General features: G+C 33.9%; 5 protein-coding genes across 7 annotated transcripts; 4 read left to right on the top strand and 1 right to left on the bottom strand.

Annotated features, from left to right (window-relative positions):
• Positions 1 to 2,776: 2,776 nt before the first annotated feature.
• Positions 2,777 to 8,123, top strand: Brd8 (Bromodomain containing 8). Of its 3 annotated transcripts, XM_029310781.2 has the most exons (4): positions 2,777 to 2,957; positions 3,616 to 5,604; positions 5,656 to 6,827; positions 7,202 to 8,123. In XM_029310781.2, the coding sequence occupies exons 1-4, from the start codon at positions 2,939 to 2,941 to the stop codon at positions 7,376 to 7,378; spliced, it is 3,357 nt and encodes a 1,118-aa protein (XP_029166614.2). In that variant the 5' UTR covers positions 2,777 to 2,938; the 3' UTR covers positions 7,379 to 8,123. The 3 variants fall into 3 exon arrangements, with proteins under 3 accessions (XP_029166614.2, XP_029166613.2, XP_085341122.1); XM_029310780.2 differs by having other exon boundaries at positions 3,616 to 6,827; XM_085484996.1 differs by lacking the exon at positions 2,777 to 2,957 and adding an exon at positions 2,968 to 3,003 and having other exon boundaries at positions 3,616 to 6,827.
• A 166-nt stretch (positions 8,124 to 8,289) lies between these two features.
• On the top strand, positions 8,290 to 9,287 carry LOC114937356 (uncharacterized). The gene is made up of 2 exons (XM_029310784.2): positions 8,290 to 8,752; positions 8,924 to 9,287. The coding sequence occupies exons 1-2, from the start codon at positions 8,551 to 8,553 to the stop codon at positions 9,208 to 9,210; spliced, it is 489 nt and encodes a 162-aa protein (XP_029166617.2). The 5' UTR covers positions 8,290 to 8,550; the 3' UTR covers positions 9,211 to 9,287.
• A 348-nt stretch (positions 9,288 to 9,635) lies between these two features.
• LOC114937354 (heparanase) lies at positions 9,636 to 12,867 on the top strand. Its single transcript, XM_029310782.2, has 6 exons — positions 9,636 to 9,809; positions 10,220 to 10,536; positions 10,723 to 10,969; positions 11,077 to 11,436; positions 11,693 to 12,137; positions 12,614 to 12,867. Exons 1-6 carry the CDS (start codon positions 9,734 to 9,736, stop codon positions 12,771 to 12,773), a joined length of 1,605 nt encoding a protein of 534 aa, XP_029166615.2. The 5' UTR covers positions 9,636 to 9,733; the 3' UTR covers positions 12,774 to 12,867.
• Positions 12,795 to 15,302, bottom strand: LOC114937355 (uncharacterized). Its single transcript, XM_029310783.2, has 3 exons — positions 14,916 to 15,302; positions 14,368 to 14,676; positions 12,795 to 14,174 (listed from the first exon to the last, which is right to left on the bottom strand). Exons 1-3 carry the CDS (start codon positions 15,192 to 15,194, stop codon positions 13,641 to 13,643), a joined length of 1,122 nt encoding a protein of 373 aa, XP_029166616.2. The 5' UTR covers positions 15,195 to 15,302; the 3' UTR covers positions 12,795 to 13,640.
• Positions 14,371 to 19,539, top strand: LOC114937368 (tektin-3). Its single transcript, XM_085484997.1, has 9 exons — positions 14,371 to 15,375; positions 16,317 to 16,468; positions 16,659 to 16,910; positions 17,211 to 17,437; positions 17,575 to 17,684; positions 17,753 to 17,904; positions 18,649 to 18,871; positions 19,044 to 19,192; positions 19,269 to 19,539. Exons 1-9 carry the CDS (start codon positions 15,316 to 15,318, stop codon positions 19,477 to 19,479), a joined length of 1,536 nt encoding a protein of 511 aa, XP_085341123.1. The 5' UTR covers positions 14,371 to 15,315; the 3' UTR covers positions 19,480 to 19,539.
• The last annotated feature ends 13 nt before the right edge of the window (positions 19,540 to 19,552 follow it).

Below are 19,552 nucleotides of genomic sequence, written 5' to 3'. Positions count from 1 at the left end.
GTATAAAAGAACGTCAAGTAGCATGCGTAGCCGAGCAACTAAGATGACGAGCTGAAATCGTGGACATTTCAAGTTCAAACCCCTGCCTTTTTCAGATTTTTTTTTCACTTTTTTCAAATAAGTTATTATGTGTATAAATGTGTAATAATCAATATATCATTATTTGATAATTTTTTTTGTAATGGAACAAAATAAATTATTTTTTAATTCTGCAAGGAATTTAATTATTAATGCAAACGCCCACACACATAATTTAGATATTCAATTTTTTTTAGTTCAAATGTTTCTTGCAATCTGTATACGACAATCAGTCCACTCGCTGTGCCACAGATTGCATCGCATAATACGCTCAGAGTTATAATACGATAGAGATCGCTTTACGCTGTTTTTCCTTGAAATAAATAAATTTTACGTGTTGTGTACGCGTGTTTAGTATATTTGTTTCTTTCATATTAATTTTAACTATAATTAGTTTTTTAATTAAGATTATTTTAGTGTTAGTTGTTTATTTGTTAGTGTCCTGTTTTCTTTAATTTCGCATTTTTTAATTTTCTTTTTTTTTTGGTGTTGGTGCTAATTATTATTTTTATTTTACAATGTCGAGTAAACACCGGTTTTACGATAAATGTGTGTATTTAAATTGCACAAATATTAGGACAAAAGATGGAAAACGTTTATTTCGATTTCCATTACAAACGGGTGCGAGACATGATTTATGGTTACGCAATAGTGGTGAGTTTATAAAATTGATTTACTTATTTATATCAATATATAATATATATTGATATGATATATGAAACAAATATATATATATATATTCTTTGTTTTTTTTAATAAAATATGTCAGATATTATGTATGTTTACGTATGGATTACGTTGAAGTGTTTCTTTGCCGCGTTTTTCTGATCTCGCCGAACGGTTCGCGAATCCTGTGCGAATAAAAAACGATGCGCGTGTGTGTGTGCGTGCGATTGTGATGATCAGTTTCAGTTCGTCTTCAACGCTTGACGATAGAAGAGGTCCCGAATTGCTGTAAGTTTATAAAAACATATTTTTGTACAACACATTAGAACGATTTTATATTATTTTTTTTGTCTAGAAAACGTTATATTAATAACCGTTATGAAAACGATCTCGACGACGGTCGTCACCGGCATCGTCGCCGTCGTCGAGATCGTTTTCATAACGGTTATTAATATAACGTTTTCTAGACAAAAAAAATAATATAAAATCGTTCTAATGTGTTATACAAAAATATGTTTTTATAAACTTACAGCAGTTCGGAACCTCTTCTCTCGTCAAGCGTTGAAGACGAACTAAAACTGATCATCACAATCGCACGCACACACACACGCGCATCGTTTTTTATTCGCACAGGATTCGCGAACCGTTCGGCGAGATCAGAAAAACGCGGCAAAGAAACACTTCAACGTAATCCATACGTAAACATACATAATATCTGACATATTTTATTAAAAAAAACAAAGAATATATATATATATTTGTTTCATATATCATATCAATATATATTATATATTGATATAAATAAGTAAATCAATTTTATAAACTCACCACTATTGCGTAACCATAAATCATGTCTCGCACACGTTTGTAATGGAAATCGAAATAAACGTTTTCCATCTTTTGTCCTAATATTTGTGCAATTTAAATACACACATTTATCGTAAAACCGGTGTTTACTCGACATTGTAAAATAAAAATAATAATTAGCACCAACACCAAAAAAAAAAGAAAATTAAAAAATGCGAAATTAAAGAAAACAGGACACTAACAAATAAACAACTAACACTAAAATAATCTTAATTAAAAAACTAATTATAGTTAAAATTAATATGAAAGAAACAAATATACTAAACACGCGTACACAACACGTAAAATTTATTTATTTCAAGGAAAAACAGCGTAAAGCGATCTCTATCGTATTATAACTCTGAGCGTATTATGCGATGCAATCTGTGGCACAGCGAGTGGACTGATTGTCGTATACAGATTGCAAGAAACATTTGAACTAAAAAAAATTGAATATCTAAATTATATGTGTGGGCGTTTGCATTAATAATTAAATTCCTCGCAGAATTAAAAAATAATTTATTTTGTTCCATTACAAAAAAAATTATCAAATAATGATATATTGATTATTACACATTTATACACATAATAACTTATTTGAAAAAAGTGAAAAAAAAATCTGAAAAAGGCAGGGGTTTGAACTTGAAATGTCCACGATTTCAGCTCGTCATCTTAGTTGCTCGGCTACGCATGCTACTTGACGTTCTTTTATACCGGCATGATACATTAGGCATGGAAACTTTAAATAATTGTACATTATTGCACGTTGACATTGCACTTCATATTAATAGAAGCGGCGATAAATATTAAATATAATATAATATATATTAAAAATTACATTCCAAAATCCAGGTGGTCGAACAATTAATCGTTTGTTTTATTTTAATTAAAATAAGATTTATATATTTCATTACACATATACATATATATATATATTTTAATAATTATATTTTAGTTTTTATACAAATTATATAAATACATATATATATATATATATATATATATATAAAGAGAAAAGATCGCACATATACAGAATGAATACGTGATACTGTGTTAACACGAAAATTATGGGCGTAGCACGGACTCGCACCAAATACAAACTTTATCGACCCTGCCAGAAAATGGGTGTGCAGTTAGTTCCGATATTAAAAACGGGTGCGAGGGGCGCTTCAAGCAGTCCCGTAAAAACGGTAACAGCCAAAACGCAGGGCCTGGCCGCTCTCATCTTTCTCTCTGGTTGCATAAAAATACAACAACAAATTATATTCGTAATTTCGTTAGCTTATAAATAGCACGTATTTTGCAAAATAGTAGCAAGTTTTGCAAAGAGCGCTTAAAAAGAGATGCAATGGCGTCGATGCAGGAGAGTAAGTTTAGCTTGGGATATGCTTTTACATTATCTGTGATTTATAGGTTAGGATAGCTATTGTATATTGTAAAAGAATGTTTTAATTTCAAATCAATCAGTTTTTAGATAATCTCGTATACTTACGACATTTTGTTAACTATTAAACTTTTTTTATTAAACTTTAATAAAATGAATAAATACTCGATATAAAATAATAAACATAAGTATACGTCGAACAAAGAATGTCAATAGCAGATAATAGTCGTACATATGATTTATCTCGTTTTTTTAATTTAAATACACTTTCTCCTACTCTATTTGAGAAAACTAAGAAACGATAGATTTATATATTAAAACGTATATTTGAATTACAAAAATAAACGCTTTGTTAATTTGATTTCTATTAGTTCTATGCAATATATAAGATTTGTTTTGTCAATCCAACTTTCATAATCTTTCTAAATATAATATCTATTATTTTGTTATTTACATTTAATTTCTTATTCAATGTATGTGAAAAAGCTACATTTAATTAAATATCAATATCAATCATATATAAATAATATCAATTACTTATTTATATATTATATATATAAAATATCAATTACATGTAACTAATATATAATTAAATATAATTTAACATTAAGAATATATAATTAAATATAATTTAATTTTAGGACTAAAACTCAAGCGTGCAAACTGTGATGCTTGGACGACACGGGAACAATTATATCTTGCATCGAGCGTATTGAAGTCCGGGGATCAAAATTGGATGAGTGTGTCCAGATCGTTGAAGTCGCTGATCGAAAAGGAATCGCTAAGGCCTCCAGAATGGTTCTCGCAAAAGTCATGCGCCATGCAATATGCGTCTTTACTCGAGAATGCGGACACACCGAAGAGGAAGAAGCGAGAGAGTGGCGAAACCACCAGCGAATCCATCGTCAGAAGATTGACGCAGGAGAGAATATCCGAATTGAACCAGGCTCTGATTTCCCAGAAGGATGAGTATCTGCGGCTCAAAGCGGATATAAACCTGCTCAAGTCGGGCACAATAAGCGAGGAAAAGCTGGAGAAAATGTGGCTCGAGATACAACAGGAGGAACGAGAGACGGATCAAAAGGCGCGGGCTCACGTGGCCTGGTTGAAACGTCAACAACAGCAGAAGCAAGAGATGAGTTCGCTGCCTGTGGTCTCGTCCCCGATCGCGAGTCAGACGCGCAAACACGCGGACAACACAGTAGAAGTGGCGCAGTCAGAGCACGCGTCCGAGTCCGCGTCGGAAAACAACGACGAGGAGAGAAAGAACAACCGAGGCGGTAGATCTCCGTTACTGACAAGCTTGCTAAAATCTCCCAGTCCGACCACTCAGACTATACAGACCTACCCGTCCACTCCCGTTCAAGTCAGTTCGCCGACCATCACCAGTCTACTCGGCTCCAACTCGAAAATACTGAACGCCCAATTGACGCAGAATGTGTCGCCACAGCTACAGCAGCTGGTCTCGACGGCGATCGCCAGCGCGAACGCGACTACGCCGCCGTCCGTAGGCGCGCCTACGCTTTCCATGCTCCTGGAAATGCCAGCCACCACGCAAAGAGGACCGCTGCCAAAGCTGCAAACCTGTGTCGGAGTCGTGTCTCACGCGCAGCAACAGCAGGCTGTACCAGGCGCTGCCACTAGCACCGAGGTGCGCAAGTTTGAGCAAACGGCAACCCAACCGCAGTCCCAGATTCGCCAAATGAGTATACAAAACGAGGTGGTGAACGCGACGACGACGGTGACTATACCAACGACGACGACGACGATGCCGGCACCAGCAGCAACGACCTCGGCGCTCACCGCGGTTGTCCCTGCACCGACAAACGTGCCCGTCTCCGAGAACATGGTGCAGATAATTGATCATATAGACGACGTGATACGCAAGGACATAATGGCGGACGTGATGGACAAGGATGAGATAAACGAGATCATCGGCGACATTGAGGAATTGATCAAGGAGGAGATCACTGGCAGTCCGCGAACCCTGGACACGAGCGTCTCGACGACGACCTCGACAACGACCTCGACGTCGACGGCGGTTACCAGTAGTCTCCCCAACATGCCCCGTCAGACGGTGGAAATTCCGATTGTAATCTCGGAACCGAAGCCAGAGCCGAGGGACGTGGACGAGACTGTGTCGCTGTCTGATTCGCCGCGAAGCGAAATCGCGATCGAAGAAATCGACTCCAGCACCTCGAATATCGCCGAGATCATCGGTACCGTCGCTATAGAACCGCAGGAACCCAAAATTATCGTCACGGAAATAACAGAAATCATATCTAATACGCCAGAAGAAATAAAATCCGAGACGAGTACTTGCGACGAGAGGGTGACCGAGGAGCTTGCTCTGGAACTAGCTAACGATGGAGAAAGTAATAAGGATACCCCGGTGGAGGAGAAATCGGATGTCGAAATGAAATCCGCAGACACCGCGTCTTCAAACGTCGAAGTGAGCAATTCTAAGCCGGACGAAACAAAGGAAACAGTGGAGGATACTGTAGCGGAAGCGGTGGTAGCAGAAGAAGAGGACGGCGAGAAGGAGGAAGAAGCGGAAGTGACCGCACCTGATGACAAGGAATCATCAGAAAACGCCAAAGAGCTACGAGAGTCTCCAGAAGATACTGAAGGTAAAGATAATAAATTAGCTCAGTCAGATATATATTTAACAAAAATTACAGGGGATCAGCAGGACGTTCCATCCGCGGAGATTGTCAGCGTCTCTTCAGAAGTGACGAATGATTTGCCTAGTGCCGAAGACACGGAGAAGTCGCAAGATATCAGTCTGATTTTAGAGGACGACGAAAGCAGCCAGAATTCGGAAAATAAGAAGAAAGCAGTGGCGGAGGAGCAGCTCATTGAAAACACGGTCGAGAGCACCGAGTCTTTGGAATCATTCAAGGGAGACTCGATGGTCCTAACGAAAGAGAAAACCGTGACGGAAGTAAAGGAGGACTCCTCGGTGAAATCACAGGAAGAAGAGACCGTCGAGGAAACCTTAGAGATATACACGGACGAATTTAAGAAGGAAGAGGTCAAGGATTCCTCAGAGGATACAACAAGCTCCATTTTACAGGATGTAGAAATAAAGGAGGAAGAAATCGAGCCGGTTGACGGAACTGAGAATACCATTCCTGCGGTAACTGTAGAAGAAGTGAAGAACGTCAAGAATGAATCGATGGAAGTTGCGACAGTCGACCCAAACATAAAAAAATCCGAGAACGCGGAAGTTAAGTCCGAGGAGCCAAAAACCGAAAAAGAACCAGAAGCTACAGGTGCGTTTCGCGCGAAGAGTCCGCTTCCACCGGAAGAAGACAAAAAGGTAGTTGTAGATATAAAGCAGGAGAAGGAGGACGTGAAGAAGAACGTTGAGGGCGAGCAAAGCATAAAGAAGGAGATAGAATCCACGGAAGAGCCCGGGGAATTGGACGAAGAGGAGTCCTCGTTGAGTAAATTGAGCGGCGGACGGGCGATGAAGACGTATTCGAAGAAGCAGAACGTCGCTGTGGACAGCGAGCCAGAGAACGAGGGCACGGGCGAGGGCGCGGATTATCGCGCCTGGAAGAAGGCGGTTATGCTTGTCTATAATCGTTTGGCCACACACAAATACGCATCGGTGTTTCTCAGACCGATCACGGAAGACCAAGCGCCCGGATATCATTCGGTCATCTTCCGACCGATGGATCTTTCGACTATCAAGAAGAATATCGACAACGGCACGATCAGATCGACAATGCACTTTCAAAGGGACGTAATGCTTATGTTTCAGAATGCCATTATGTACAATAAGCATGATACGTTTATCTATAAAATGGCAGTTTCGATGCAAGAAGAGTGCCTGCAGCATATGCAGGTAAATATTTAATTATTATAGTGTAATTCATACATAAAGCAGTTCTACATACAGTGCTAGTAAAAATATTTTAAAGGCTCCTGGATCCTCACCGCGGCTATGTTAGATTGTGACGTCGCGTTTTATTGAAATATCTTTTTATTTCGAAAAGACATCTAACAATTTTTAGCGTGTGTTTTTTCCCCGCTGACGTCACAATTCTAACATGATCGACGAAGAGCCAGGAGCCTTGAATGGACATAAAGATTGAATGCTTTAATCTTTAATGTAATCTGAAATAAGATAGTACGTGTTCTAGATTGTGTTATTGATGTGCATCTCTTATAATATTTTTTTCTTAAGCAATGTGATATTAATTGTATGATTGATTTTAGATATTAGTACAAGTAACAGGAGAGGGAACCTTCCGAAGGGAGACCAGAACTGCCACAAGCAGTAGCAGCGAGGCAAGCGAAAGCAGCATTAAGCGAAAACGGAGTCACATCACTCCGAGTCCCCACGACACCGACAGTCCACGATCAAAGAAACGCAGAAAGTCCGAGAACGATTAAATTACAAGCTCTACATATGAAATATCAAAATTTGCATTTGCAAACATGTTGAAGATGAAGGAAGGAAATGCAAAAGGGAAAAAGTGAGAGATATTTCAGGCGTTGAGAAATATGTATTGACTCGACTATGATTAGCGAAACATATGGGAGAAGTTTGTGATATAATTACTTTCTTATCATATTATAAAATTGATTTAACTATCATACTTTATAATGTATTATAAAATCTGACAACTGACAACTACAAAATATTGTTGAAATATTGCAAAAATATTTTTAATTTGACTCTTTTGTTTGAGAATTTTCTTTATCTTTAAACATTAAAAAGGTGTTAACAAAGATGAAAATACAAGTATAATATGAAGATAAATTTCTTTGCTGTCAATTACATCAAACAGACATACATTTATTTCTTGCAAATGTACAATAAATAAAGATTCAAAAGAAGTTAAATATTAAGTATGTACTTAATTTTTGTATTATATAGAAATGTCATCCGACAAAACCCACGTGGCTGCGCATGATTTGACAGATAACCAGAAAAAACCATAAATGTCACAAATGTGAACGAAAAAAACACTACACACCTCTTTGTACATAACTGTCTGTTTATTCGATTAAATCATGAAAATTCACTAGTATGTACGTTTAAAAAAACTGTAAACTACAATATCATGCGTCATATATATAATTATAACTTACGTGTATGACTTGTATATACATATATATATATGTGACTTTAAAACATGGGTTATTATTGCGCCTGGGGAGATGCAAAGATAATGGGTAGTTCCGAAGAGGAAGGTTACGAATTTTCTGTCTCCGATGGCAGAGAAAAGAGAAGAAACCGCGTTTCGAACACCTTCGGTGAAACTGTAAGCGACGAAAACTACGTTAATTCAATCTAAAAACATTATATCGTTATAAAATATTCTCGCGCTTGAATTATTGTATGTCAAATATATATTGATAAATTTTATAAAAATTAGCAGCTGATATTCAAAGAGTGAACGATAATCTGCTTGTTTTCTTCATAGAGCTAAAATTATACTTCGATTTAATCTAATTACAATAAAATTTGTAAAATGAGCGTTATACAACGTTACTTAACTTGTATATATGGCGTAAAATTGTATTAATCGCGTATTTAGTCTTCCGGTGCAGTTTTACCGATGTCGGACGATGCCGATCGACAATTCTGGGCGGAAGACGAATTGAGCAATTCATCGGAATCGCGTCAGAGATTGACTACGAGGAGGAAACGTCGACGAAGTGTCTCCTACAGGAATCGCACCGCGAACAGAAGCCGTTCTTTCGCTCGTAATTCCTCGCATTCTAGTTCTGATTCGATCGATGCAGAGACTTCGCCGAAAGGTGTTTTATTAGGATACATTTCCCTAATTATTCGTATTGAGTATTTAAAATTACATGTATACAATTAATATATATAAGGAAAATATTCTCTCATTGTACTTTAATACATATAATATTTAATTGTCGACAAAACATATGCTAATTTTAAAATCGAAATGCAATTATCCGTAGCTTGCAAAATACGAAAATATTGTCGATGTTGGCGACAAAAACTAAAAACTGTCAAATTACAATCTGTCAATACGGAGAAAGAATCAAGTACAAGTATCGGGGAAAGAATCTGTACAATGAACGAAGTTGTCTTTCCGGAATGTCAAACTGCATCTATTTCTGACAGAAAATCAACTGATTTGCATATTGAAAATCACCAGATAATCTCGTCGAATAAAAATAATCATAAACGAGCGAGCGATGTCGTCCGTGCGAAAAAAATCGGATTGCAAAAGGCATTCAAGTAATATTTACAACGTTAATTCCAGCGATTACAAGATAATCAAGAAACATTTTATTTGACAAAAAACAGTAAGCTCTGAGAACAACGGAAATTTTTCGTATTTATTTGATTCAATCATTTTCAAAATCATCAAAATTTATTTTTTAATCTATATTATTAATTTGTTATTAATTTATTATATTAATTCATATTACTCTTTTAGTTTTTAAATATAAAACTTATTTTGCGCCAAAAAAGGAGTGAAAATAATATTAAAAATAATAATTTTGTTTATATTCGAAATCTAAAAAGTAATAAACTATAACTATAATATAATGAATTAAGTAATAATATGGATTGAGAAATCTCGATTATGTTGGAAATTATAATTGTTTTTTTTTTGCCGCCTCAATCGCTCTGTCACAGCGCGCGGCGAAAGTTTCGATTTTCGATCTATCGCTCGAGCTATCAGCTGTCAACTGTTCACTGATGCGCAAAAGTGAATGTGTGTTGATGTTAATTGAGCCGGGGAAGCCGCTTCAACGACGATGAACTACTTCGTGAATAACGATTGGAGCAAGAATCGTTATCAGAATCTGAATGATGTCCACAGACAAAGTAACAGTAAGTCACAATGAATTTGAAATACGTATCGTAAAAGAAAATACATGGATTATCGCATTTTTCTTTTGCTTGCTCGCTTCAATCTCGATCAAATCTCTTTTTAATAATTTTAAATGGATGCTTTCTCGTCAATTATCTTTTTTTTTCTCTCAACGCGAATTAGCCTCTCTTTCCTCATTGCCGATAAAAAATATGCTATTTTTACCGGAAAATGTCGTGTTACGTGATTATATTTTGAATTGTACATGTGTATTCAAATAATTCTCCAATTATAAATTTATTTATTGACTTATATCTATTTTTATTTACGTTATTAATATTTATACATTTCGAAAACGTGCTCTTATATATAGTTTTTTTAATTCTTTTAAATATATTGACAAATTGTTTTTTTTTTTTTTCTATTGCAGACTCGACAGTTCGCTCCATTCTCTGTTGTACTGTATTGGGTTTATGGTCGCTACTACTAATACTCTCAATATGGAATCCTAATATACATATTCCAACGATCCGTACTAATGTATTGCACTTGGACCTACGACAACCTCTCATGCATACTGTTTCTGACAAGTTTTTGTCATTCGGTCTTGATACGTCCTTACTCAGAATGATGAATGAATTGCCTGTGAGACAAGAGAAATTTATCAACCTGGCCCGTCACTTGAGTCCTGCTTATGTTAGAGTGGGTGGAACATCTGCAGATTGTCTGATATTTGACCAGGATCAGGTTGGTCCATAAAATATTGTCTTCTCCTAATATAAAATAATCCCACTAGTTATTCCTATTGAAAGAAATTTTATTTACCTATTTATATCTATTTTGAGAGACACAATGGTAACGTTTGTTATAAATCTGTAATAAATTGTTATAAATTTGTAATCTCAATCTTTCTTAATGTATTGAATAATTCAGATTGTGCAAAGTTCGTCTGAAAAGATTCTCAGTCCTGTGGATGGTCAAGACATCAGCAATTTTACCATCTCTGGTGCAGACTTACTTGCTATCTACAATTTTACAGAAAAGTCCAAATTACGAATGATCTTTGACCTGAATGTTCTGCTCAGAAATTCAGATGGATCTTGGAATGATACTAATGCACAGAAGATTATCACATTTGCTAAGAATCAAGGCTTGGAATTAGATTGGCAATTGGGAAATGGTAAGCAAATATAATAAATACAGAAAATTAATGCATGTGGAAGAAAAAAAAATTTGTATAATTGCATAATGATGCATAAAATTTAAAATTATTTCAAACATTTTCAGAACCGAATTCTTTTAAACACGTGTTCAACGTGACAATCAGCGCAAACGAACTTGCAAAGAATTACGATCATTTGAGGCGATTGTTAGACGAGGCGGGATATGACGATAGCATCCTTGTCGGACCGGAAGTGAATCATGTCGGAGAACGGAATCGCATGGGAGAAGAATATGCCGAGCTATTTCTAAAAAGTCAAAGCAGTACCGTGAATTACGTCACTTGGCATCAGTATTATCTGAATGGGCGAGAGGCTACAGTTCAAGATTTCGTGAATCCTCTTACATTTAATTGGCTACCGATGCAAATCAAATCCTTTGGGGAATACATCGCTGCATCGGGAAGAAGCGTTTCTATGTGGCTGTGTGTGTATTTTATATTAGAATTAAGGAAGATCTCTCTTCGGATATATAATATTATTTCTCGTTTTTTCACTTTTAATTCTATTTTTAAAGAACAATTTCTCTAAATCATACTTATACCTTAATAATTATACATGTAATTGCTATTTTTAAATATGTAATATTTTTTTAAGGCTGTAGCAAAAGCATTCCATTGTTTCGAATGAGCGCGAAAGCTATATTCAATATTCAAAAGATATAAAGGATGTATAATTCACAGCGGAAACCAGTACTGCGTATGGAGGAGGAGCGCCGGAATTATCAGACAGATTCGTAGCCGGATTTTTGTGGCTGGATAAATTGGGCTACAGCGCTAGCGCGGGATTGAACGTCGTCACTAGACAGTCGCTATTCGGCGGAGATTATGCTATGGTGTCGCCGGATGTTACGCCAAATCCCGACTGGTGGGTCAGCGTTTTTTACAAACAATTCGTCTCGGAGAAGGTCCTGAAACTGATCACATCCAACAATTTCGGCTACGTGCGCCTATACGCGCACTGCACGCCAAAAGAGGCTCGAATTGCCAGGATACCGGCTGTAACAATCTACGGAATGAATATAGACAAGATCGCGGTCCGCGTAGATATTCCAGAATTGTTTGTACAGTCTGGGAAAATTGTGAAGATATTTTTTTATTCTTTGACCGCCAAAAGTCTTCAGTCGAGGTATGTAAGATAAAGAATTTAATTTCTTTCATAATTTAAATATGTGCCTCTACATAATTCTCTAAATTTTATTTCTTTAATATGAAGAGATGTTATACAGTTGAAAAAAGCTTAAAATATTTTAAGGGGATTTAGTATGTTCAAAAAGTTGAAAAGTCTTAATATGAGTCCACAAATAAATCGCTTTTGAAAAACTTTTATTATTTTATTCATGTAAATATAGATAAATTAGTTATATTTTACAAATATTTAAAAAATGGCTTATTTGCGTACTCATATTTATTAAGACTTTAACTTATTTTGAAACATACTAAATCCTCTTAAAATATTTTACCTTTTTTTTCAACACCCTGTGTACATTATTATAAATATAAATTAAAATTTAAATAGAAATATTTAATTAAAATGGTAAACGCTCTTTATCACGAAGATAAGAATTAATGATAAATCTAACAATTATTATATTATTTTTGTAGCGAGATAAAGTTGAATAGCGAAGTGCTGAAACTGCAACCGAACGGAAACTTGCCGCCATTTCGACCTATAATATTGGATCCTACAGATCCTGTGATTTTATCACCGTACTCTATGGTATTTATAATAATTCACGGTATCGATATTCCAGTCTGTGAATAAATTCCTAAAGAATACTACGAATTTTAATTTTACATGACATTTATATTCTGTATATATTTTTCTTATACATTATATTAAAGATTTATATATCGTATCGCTTATGTTACATATTTTTACAAATTCTTATTAACGAGTAAGCCGCTTATTATACAAGCGCGAGTACCATTTTCTGAAGGCGCGTGGCGCTTCATAGCTACATATTTATCTGTCTACTGTATAACAGTATAACGTTTTATTTAGTTTATGATCTATTTTACTTCGTCCCTTTTCTCAGAGACAAATATTACACGCTGTACAAATGAATAACAGTCAATGGTATAGCACGTAATTGCGGATTTATACGGTTACACAAAATTCTTTTTCTACTAATGATGCACGCTTTAACATTTTACATTTCTTGTTTGTCTTTATTTAATGTCCTTGTATGATGTGTGTACATTGTGATATCTTAATTCATTCAAACAATTTTATAAGTTCCCTACATATAGTATTTAACTAAATAATACGAAAATTTCATAAACATTATATCATACAATCAACAAACATACAAATATTAAATATGTATAAATATCGAAATTACGGGAAGGATGTACAACGGAATGATATTTATACATCGAAGTTCTTCGTAATGAGAGATTAGTATTATCATTACTACTCTTTTCTCGCTAATAGAATCTTTTTTTTTGTTAAAAATATGAAACTCAAATTTTTTTTTTGAAATTAATGTCCAGAGTATAATTATTATTGCGAACAATGGACACAAGATATTATGACGTGATATCTGTATTATAATATAAATTTCGCACGAGTACTTAATACTTACACAATCGCATTACGCAGAAAAGTCTTATTATTATTATTATCTCTCTACTCCGCGGCAGAGATTGTGATAGTTTTTCCTTTAGGATCATCGAATCGGTCCATTGTACGGATATCCATAATCATGGTAAGCGCCCATATCATAATTAAGGCCAATATCGCAGTTACAAATATTCCCGTCCAAATAGGTATACTAGTGAAACCGACGCAGTCGTACGCATCGCTGAACGTGCCATCCTTATGATCAACTTGGACTTGCAGATCCGTGATATTTAAACTCACAGGACCATTGACGAAGATGGTGTTCAATGAACAGTGATAAGAAAAATTAAATGGGAAATTAATGTCTCGCTTGGTTGATAGAGCACCGTTTTTGCCTGTTATTTCATAATTGATCTTATCCAATGTGTAGTATCCCATGCTTTTGACTGGGAAGGAGAAATCAAGCGTCAGCTCGTTAATGTCCTCGATACCGGCAAATTTGATGGTTAAAATCAGTGTATCATTCTCCTTATGAGATGATGCTCTAGTTACTTTAGCTCTAGACAGTTCCAAAGTTTCCTTTTCTGATTTTTCAGGTATCTGCAATTATAAAATTTATTTAATCTATGTAAATTTTAATGTATTTTTTTGGCTTTATTGATATCACAATATTTTTAATATTCTGTTTTTATTAATCGATTTTAATGTTTACCAATTTTAAAACTTTGTTAAGTCTTTTGAAATTTATTATGATTACTTGCAAAATGTTAACATTAAGTTCATAATATTTTACCTGGAATGATAATGGTTTACTGGAATAGAATAGAATTCTGTCTGTTCTTATTCCAAATTCTGCAGTATTGTTTTCAGTGGTCTCTCTTTTTATACGTTCAGGTTGACTGTAACGGCATTGCTTTCCTGTAAGTGCTATACACTCACTTGAATCTGTATCCTTCAAGACCATGTTTAATTCATGATCATCATTTATATCCTCTAACGTTCTGATCTGTTTGTCGCTGTAGAGTTTTTCAAGAATCGTATTTGGCTTGAAAACACTCGGGTAATAATATAACTTTGAGCCATTGGTGACAATTGGCAGCACCTATAACATTTATACAATTTTATCTCCTATGGATCTATTCCGCTCTTTAACGTATCTTTATAAACTATGTCTCACTATACAGTAGAAAAAGAGCTTATAGAGTGAAAATTTTCTTACAAAATATATGGATAATTTCTAAAAATAAATAATGTACTCATTTTATAAAAAAGATGTGTCCTGGGAAAATATATTTCCAAGAATTATATGGATTGACAAGCAAACGTAAGTACTCGTCTAACCTTGTTATCTCTCAGATCCTCGACGCACAATTCCTCGACAACGACGGTGGTCAGCTCCGTCAGACCCGACCGCGACAAGTTCTCCTCGAACTCCTCCGACGATAATTTCTGCAACGGATTCAAGCGTATCTTCAACTGCGAATTGTGGTCGGACGATTCGTTGTGCGGACACCATATAACGACAGGCGTCCCGGCGTGGGAAAACGCAAATTGACAGGCGACGATCAGCACGAGGAGCGGTGCCTGGAGCGAGCTCGCTTTTCTCGCGCTACCTGTCATCCTAGAGCCGAATTTAGGACGAAAATCTAGCCGAGTACGACAGATCGAGAGAGCACCGCACACCAACCAGAGCAGAAGGCACCGTGAAGCACCTGACTACCACCTCGTGATCATATGACATATGATGCGTGTCACGTGGTCGATGCACTTCCGGATTTTGAAAGAGCGCTATCATAAGATAGTATAAATCTCGTTATAAATGCCGATTGTCGCGTAAGATATTGATTTCTAATTGATGAAAGATTGTAAGATAAATTATCCCCTCTTCTTTCTTTGAGAAGACTTTTTCAATTTTATATTAAAAAAAGTATTGAAAAAAATAATACATAAAAATAATAATATTTAACCTCTAATAATATTTTTTGAGAGAAATAAATTTATTAAAGTATTAATCTGCTAATTAAATTTTAAAGTATAATATGTTAAAACTATAAAATAGTGACGTTGTAAATTGTAAATAAATGTACTATATTCGGGATTAATACCTTTCGACAGAAATCAGCTGATAACTGTCAAAAATGTTACTTGAATTTATAAAGTATGTTATAAACATAATTATTTAAACATATTATTTATATATTATTTTAAAATTTAATTAGCAAATTAACGCTTTAATCAACTGATTACTATCAAAAATATTAACAAAATATTAAGTAATTAAATTTAAAAATAATAATTATATGTTTCTGTCAATGCTTTTGACAGGCATTAGTGAATTTTGATTTAGCGATTATTTCAGAGTAATTGTAACATTTGAAATTGTGTATCTTCTTTGGACATAAAGAAAATTTTACGAAATTATTATAAGCGATCATGGCTAACATTAGAAGCGAGAAGAGGACTAAAGCCGTTATATATTCTGTAAATATCGCTATAAGTATACGGTTGCATTTTTATATTATTTTTTATTTATATAAATTGGATAAATGAAAAATTTGCGTGCGACACATGAGAGAACAATTTTATTCAATGATGATATATATAACTTATTTATTCAAGAAATGATTTGTGATTTTATGACAATTGATTTATTATAATAACATTTTATATAACACGTTTTATATTATATACATTATTTATTTATTATTATATTAATTATATATATCATCCTACTGCATTTAGCAACTCCAACCATGGACCATAGACGTTCCATCATGTATGGAACAAGCAGCTGATCCTTCAGTTTCGGTCAAAGTTAAAGAATTTCACAAAACCCTAAGATCTCATCCTTGGCGCCCTACGTTGGGATACAAAATCCTGGAGGCAGTTCCTTCGTAAGTAATTTTTTATCTTTCCACAAAAATTGGAAATGTATATTTTTTAATTATACAGATAATAAATACACTATTTTATAACAAGATACAAATTTAATTTCAAGACATTTATTATGTCTCTTCAAAAAAAAAAGAAAGAAAATTTTTACAAAATATTTCTCTTACCTAAAAAAGAAATAATTTATACTAGATCCGTACAACCTGTAACAAATTTAATGATGGACGCTTATCGCATACCATATGGAATGATAACGAAGCCTTTAAAATTTCCAAATTTAGTGACTGGTTTCGATCGTAATCCTTTGCATGCGGCACGTGCCGCACTTTATATACGATACACTCCGTATGATTGGATGCAGAATCAAATCAGACTTTATAATGAAGTGGATTCGAATAGATATTATGCCGAAAAATTATGCAAGGACAGTATATACTTAATAAAGTAGGAGAATCCTTCTTCAAACTTAAGATATATTTAATGCATCTCTTTTTAAATTAAATAAAAAATATATAAGTCGATAGATTTTTTATAAAATTATTTTAATTATCAATATTTATATATAATTTATTTATTACTAATTAATTTTTAATTTGAATTTTAATTTGATTTAATCTTTCTGCACCTTTTGTAAGTTTTGAATTGTGTGTCTTTAAAATTAAAATTTAATAAATTATATGTAATTGGAGAATATTTCCACATAAAATTTACTGTTGTTATAATGTATTTATATTACATTGTCAGACAAGCTGACGAAAAGATACAAAAGAAACGAATGGAGAACGGCCAAAAAATTGAAGAAAGTTTTACTTCCTTTCCACGGAACAAAATAGCATCGGAGTTGGAGAGATTAATTACAGAAGACGATAAAATGCAGGAGTGTTATCGTGATCTGCAAATTGTGATTCAGAATCTCGAGGGACAATTACATATCACGCAAGAATGTCTTTATCATCGAGAGTTCAGAGAAGGTTCCTCACTTTATATTGGAATATAATAGATCAATCACTAAATGTATTAATAAACAATCGATATAAAAACATATATTTTCGAGTTGAGATTCTGAGAAATTGTATCTTCTAAGAGATTCACACATTAATGTTAACAGATGCCGATTTAGTTCGCGATGAAGTCGAAAGTGCATTGTTGAAAGAGATAGAAACAGTAAGAAATTGTGAAAAGAAATTAGAACCGTTCACAAATCGATGCATCGATCAGGTATGTCGTATGCTTACAAATAATACATGACACTAATTTTAAGGAACTCATTTTATCCAACCTTTCAGTTAGCAAATAATCGAGCAGTGCAACATCAGCTGCAAATAAATATACGGAATGAAGGAGCAGTATCAGGAAGCGATTTATGTCATCAGACAAATAATTTTAGCCGAAACTTGCAGTATTATGATAAAATAGAAAAATACGATCCTAACAATACGTAATAATTATAAAATTTTTTTACTCATAAATGGAGCATTTAATTTATTTTAAAAAATTCAAAAAATTAAATAAATTTTTTTTATATTATTTTATTTCTTATTTTTTTTCTAATTCGATATTTGTTTCATAACATATAGATCGAATGTTAATGTTATTAACTCTTCGCAACTTTGTGAAGTTTTGTAATGCTGGCTTAAACTTGGAAAACATTAATAAGCTGACTGAAGAATATACCACATAAAATTTACTGTATGTAAAAATGAATTTAATTTTGTCAACAAGCTGACGAAAAGTACAAAAGAAACGAATGAGAACGGCAAAATATTAGAAGCATTTAATACTATTTCAAAAGGTAAAAAATGAAAGATTCGTGGAGAATAATTACAGAAACGATTAAATGCAGGAGTGTTATGTGATCTGCTATTGTGATTCGAATCTCAGGGAATTTAATTCATCACGCAAGAATTCTTAATATCGAAATCATGAATGCAAGTTCTCAAGTCGAGAAGTTTCACTTTAATTGAGAATAAATTAATCATACTCAATGATAACTAAACATCGATATAAAACATATCAGTTTGCTGAATTTACGCATATGATCTTAAACCTAATAATATTAAACAAGTCGATAAGTTAATGCTAAATGAGATACAATAAAAAATCAATATCTATCCTGTATATAATTCTATATATCTAAAGGAGATCTTTATAAGTTTAATTTGTTCCCCAATTATTTTTATAGTATCACCGAGACCAAATCTTGGATAAAAACGGCAAATAATGTAATAAAGCAATCAGAGACAGAATGTGTGAAATCGTGTCAATTACGAAGCGACATCAATAATGCTGTGAATGCTGTAAGCTGCGAGACATATGAAACTTGGGAAAACACTAATAAGGCGCTGGCTAGAAGAATCAATGAAATATTGAAAGCGAAAGAAAAATTAGAAACACATTTGCATAAGGTAGTACAAGAAATTAAGATTATAATAAGATTACTTATTCGCATTTCAAATAATACAAAAATTCAAAAGATGTTTAAAGAATACCTGAAAGATTGTGCGAAATCTTTTATAATGACTTTAAAATTTTGATAATGATTGTTGTGTATATTCGATCTATATCTGGATATTTTAGATTCAAGAAGAAATCTTAAATATCGAAAAAAGCATGAAACTAATGCAAAAGACTATCGTCGATAAAGATTCAGAACTGAAAGTTGCAAACACGCTGAAGACGAAAATTTATCAGAGTCCGCAAGCTAAACTGTGCAAAGATCAATTCAGGTTTGCTAGAATTATTTACGCATATGATTATTAAACTAATAATATTAATAACTAATAACGATTTTAATTATTCTAGGATAATAAAAGAAGCGAAGGATATTGATAAAATGATAAATGATATGAATTTGAAATTGCAACAGTGTGAGACGCAACATCAACAACTCTTATGCATGAAATCTAATCTGAAAAGAGACTTGAAGTTCAAAACAAACGCACTCTTCATTGACAGAGAAAAGTGTATGGGAATCAGGAGAAGTTATTCGATTTCGTCAACTGTAAAATTTTAAGGTGCTACATACATTACAGGAAGATGTATAAAATTATTGTAAATTTTAAAGAAACTGATTAAAGAGATATTTA

The sequence above is a fragment of the Nylanderia fulva genome, unplaced genomic scaffold (assembly GCF_048542155.1).
Source record: "Nylanderia fulva isolate GAGA-0341 unplaced genomic scaffold, ASM4854215v1 Scaffold33, whole genome shotgun sequence".
NCBI lineage: Eukaryota > Metazoa > Arthropoda > Insecta > Hymenoptera > Formicidae > Nylanderia > Nylanderia fulva.
The sequence above is the reverse complement of the archived record's forward strand: the minus strand, read 5'-3'. Positions and strand labels throughout refer to the sequence as shown.

What these genes read in the sequence shown, in the direction of transcription:
- Brd8 (XM_029310780.2), top strand. An exon ending in AGTGCCTGCAGCATATGCAG is followed by an intron (nt 6,828 to 7,201) that starts GTAAATATTTAA and finishes GATTGATTTTAG; the next exon opens with ATATTAGTACAAGTAACAGG.
- LOC114937356 (XM_029310784.2), top strand. Translation starts at nt 8,551, where the DNA reads ATGTCGGACGATGCCGATCGACAATTCTGGGCGGAAGACGAATTGAGC. An exon ending in TGCAGAGACTTCGCCGAAAG is followed by an intron (nt 8,753 to 8,923) that starts GTGTTTTATTAG and finishes AATTATCCGTAG; the next exon opens with CTTGCAAAATACGAAAATAT.
- LOC114937354 (XM_029310782.2), top strand. Translation starts at nt 9,734, where the DNA reads ATGAACTACTTCGTGAATAACGATTGGAGCAAGAATCGTTATCAGAAT. An exon ending in TGTCCACAGACAAAGTAACA is followed by an intron (nt 9,810 to 10,219) that starts GTAAGTCACAAT and finishes TTTCTATTGCAG; the next exon opens with ACTCGACAGTTCGCTCCATT. An exon ending in AGATTGGCAATTGGGAAATG is followed by an intron (nt 10,970 to 11,076) that starts GTAAGCAAATAT and finishes AAACATTTTCAG; the next exon opens with AACCGAATTCTTTTAAACAC.
- LOC114937355 (XM_029310783.2), bottom strand. Translation starts at nt 15,194, where the DNA reads ATGACAGGTAGCGCGAGAAAAGCGAGCTCGCTCCAGGCACCGCTCCTC. An exon ending in AGGATCTGAGAGATAACAAG is followed by an intron (nt 14,677 to 14,915) that starts GTTAGACGAGTA and finishes TAAATGTTATAG; the next exon opens with GTGCTGCCAATTGTCACCAA. An exon ending in GTAAACCATTATCATTCCAG is followed by an intron (nt 14,175 to 14,367) that starts GTAAAATATTAT and finishes TTATAATTGCAG; the next exon opens with ATACCTGAAAAATCAGAAAA.
- LOC114937368 (XM_085484997.1), top strand. Translation starts at nt 15,316, where the DNA reads ATGATGCGTGTCACGTGGTCGATGCACTTCCGGATTTTGAAAGAGCGC. An exon ending in AAGAGCGCTATCATAAGATA is followed by an intron (nt 15,376 to 16,316) that starts GTATAAATCTCG and finishes TACTGCATTTAG; the next exon opens with CAACTCCAACCATGGACCAT. An exon ending in GACAGTATATACTTAATAAA is followed by an intron (nt 16,911 to 17,210) that starts GTAGGAGAATCC and finishes TTACATTGTCAG; the next exon opens with ACAAGCTGACGAAAAGATAC.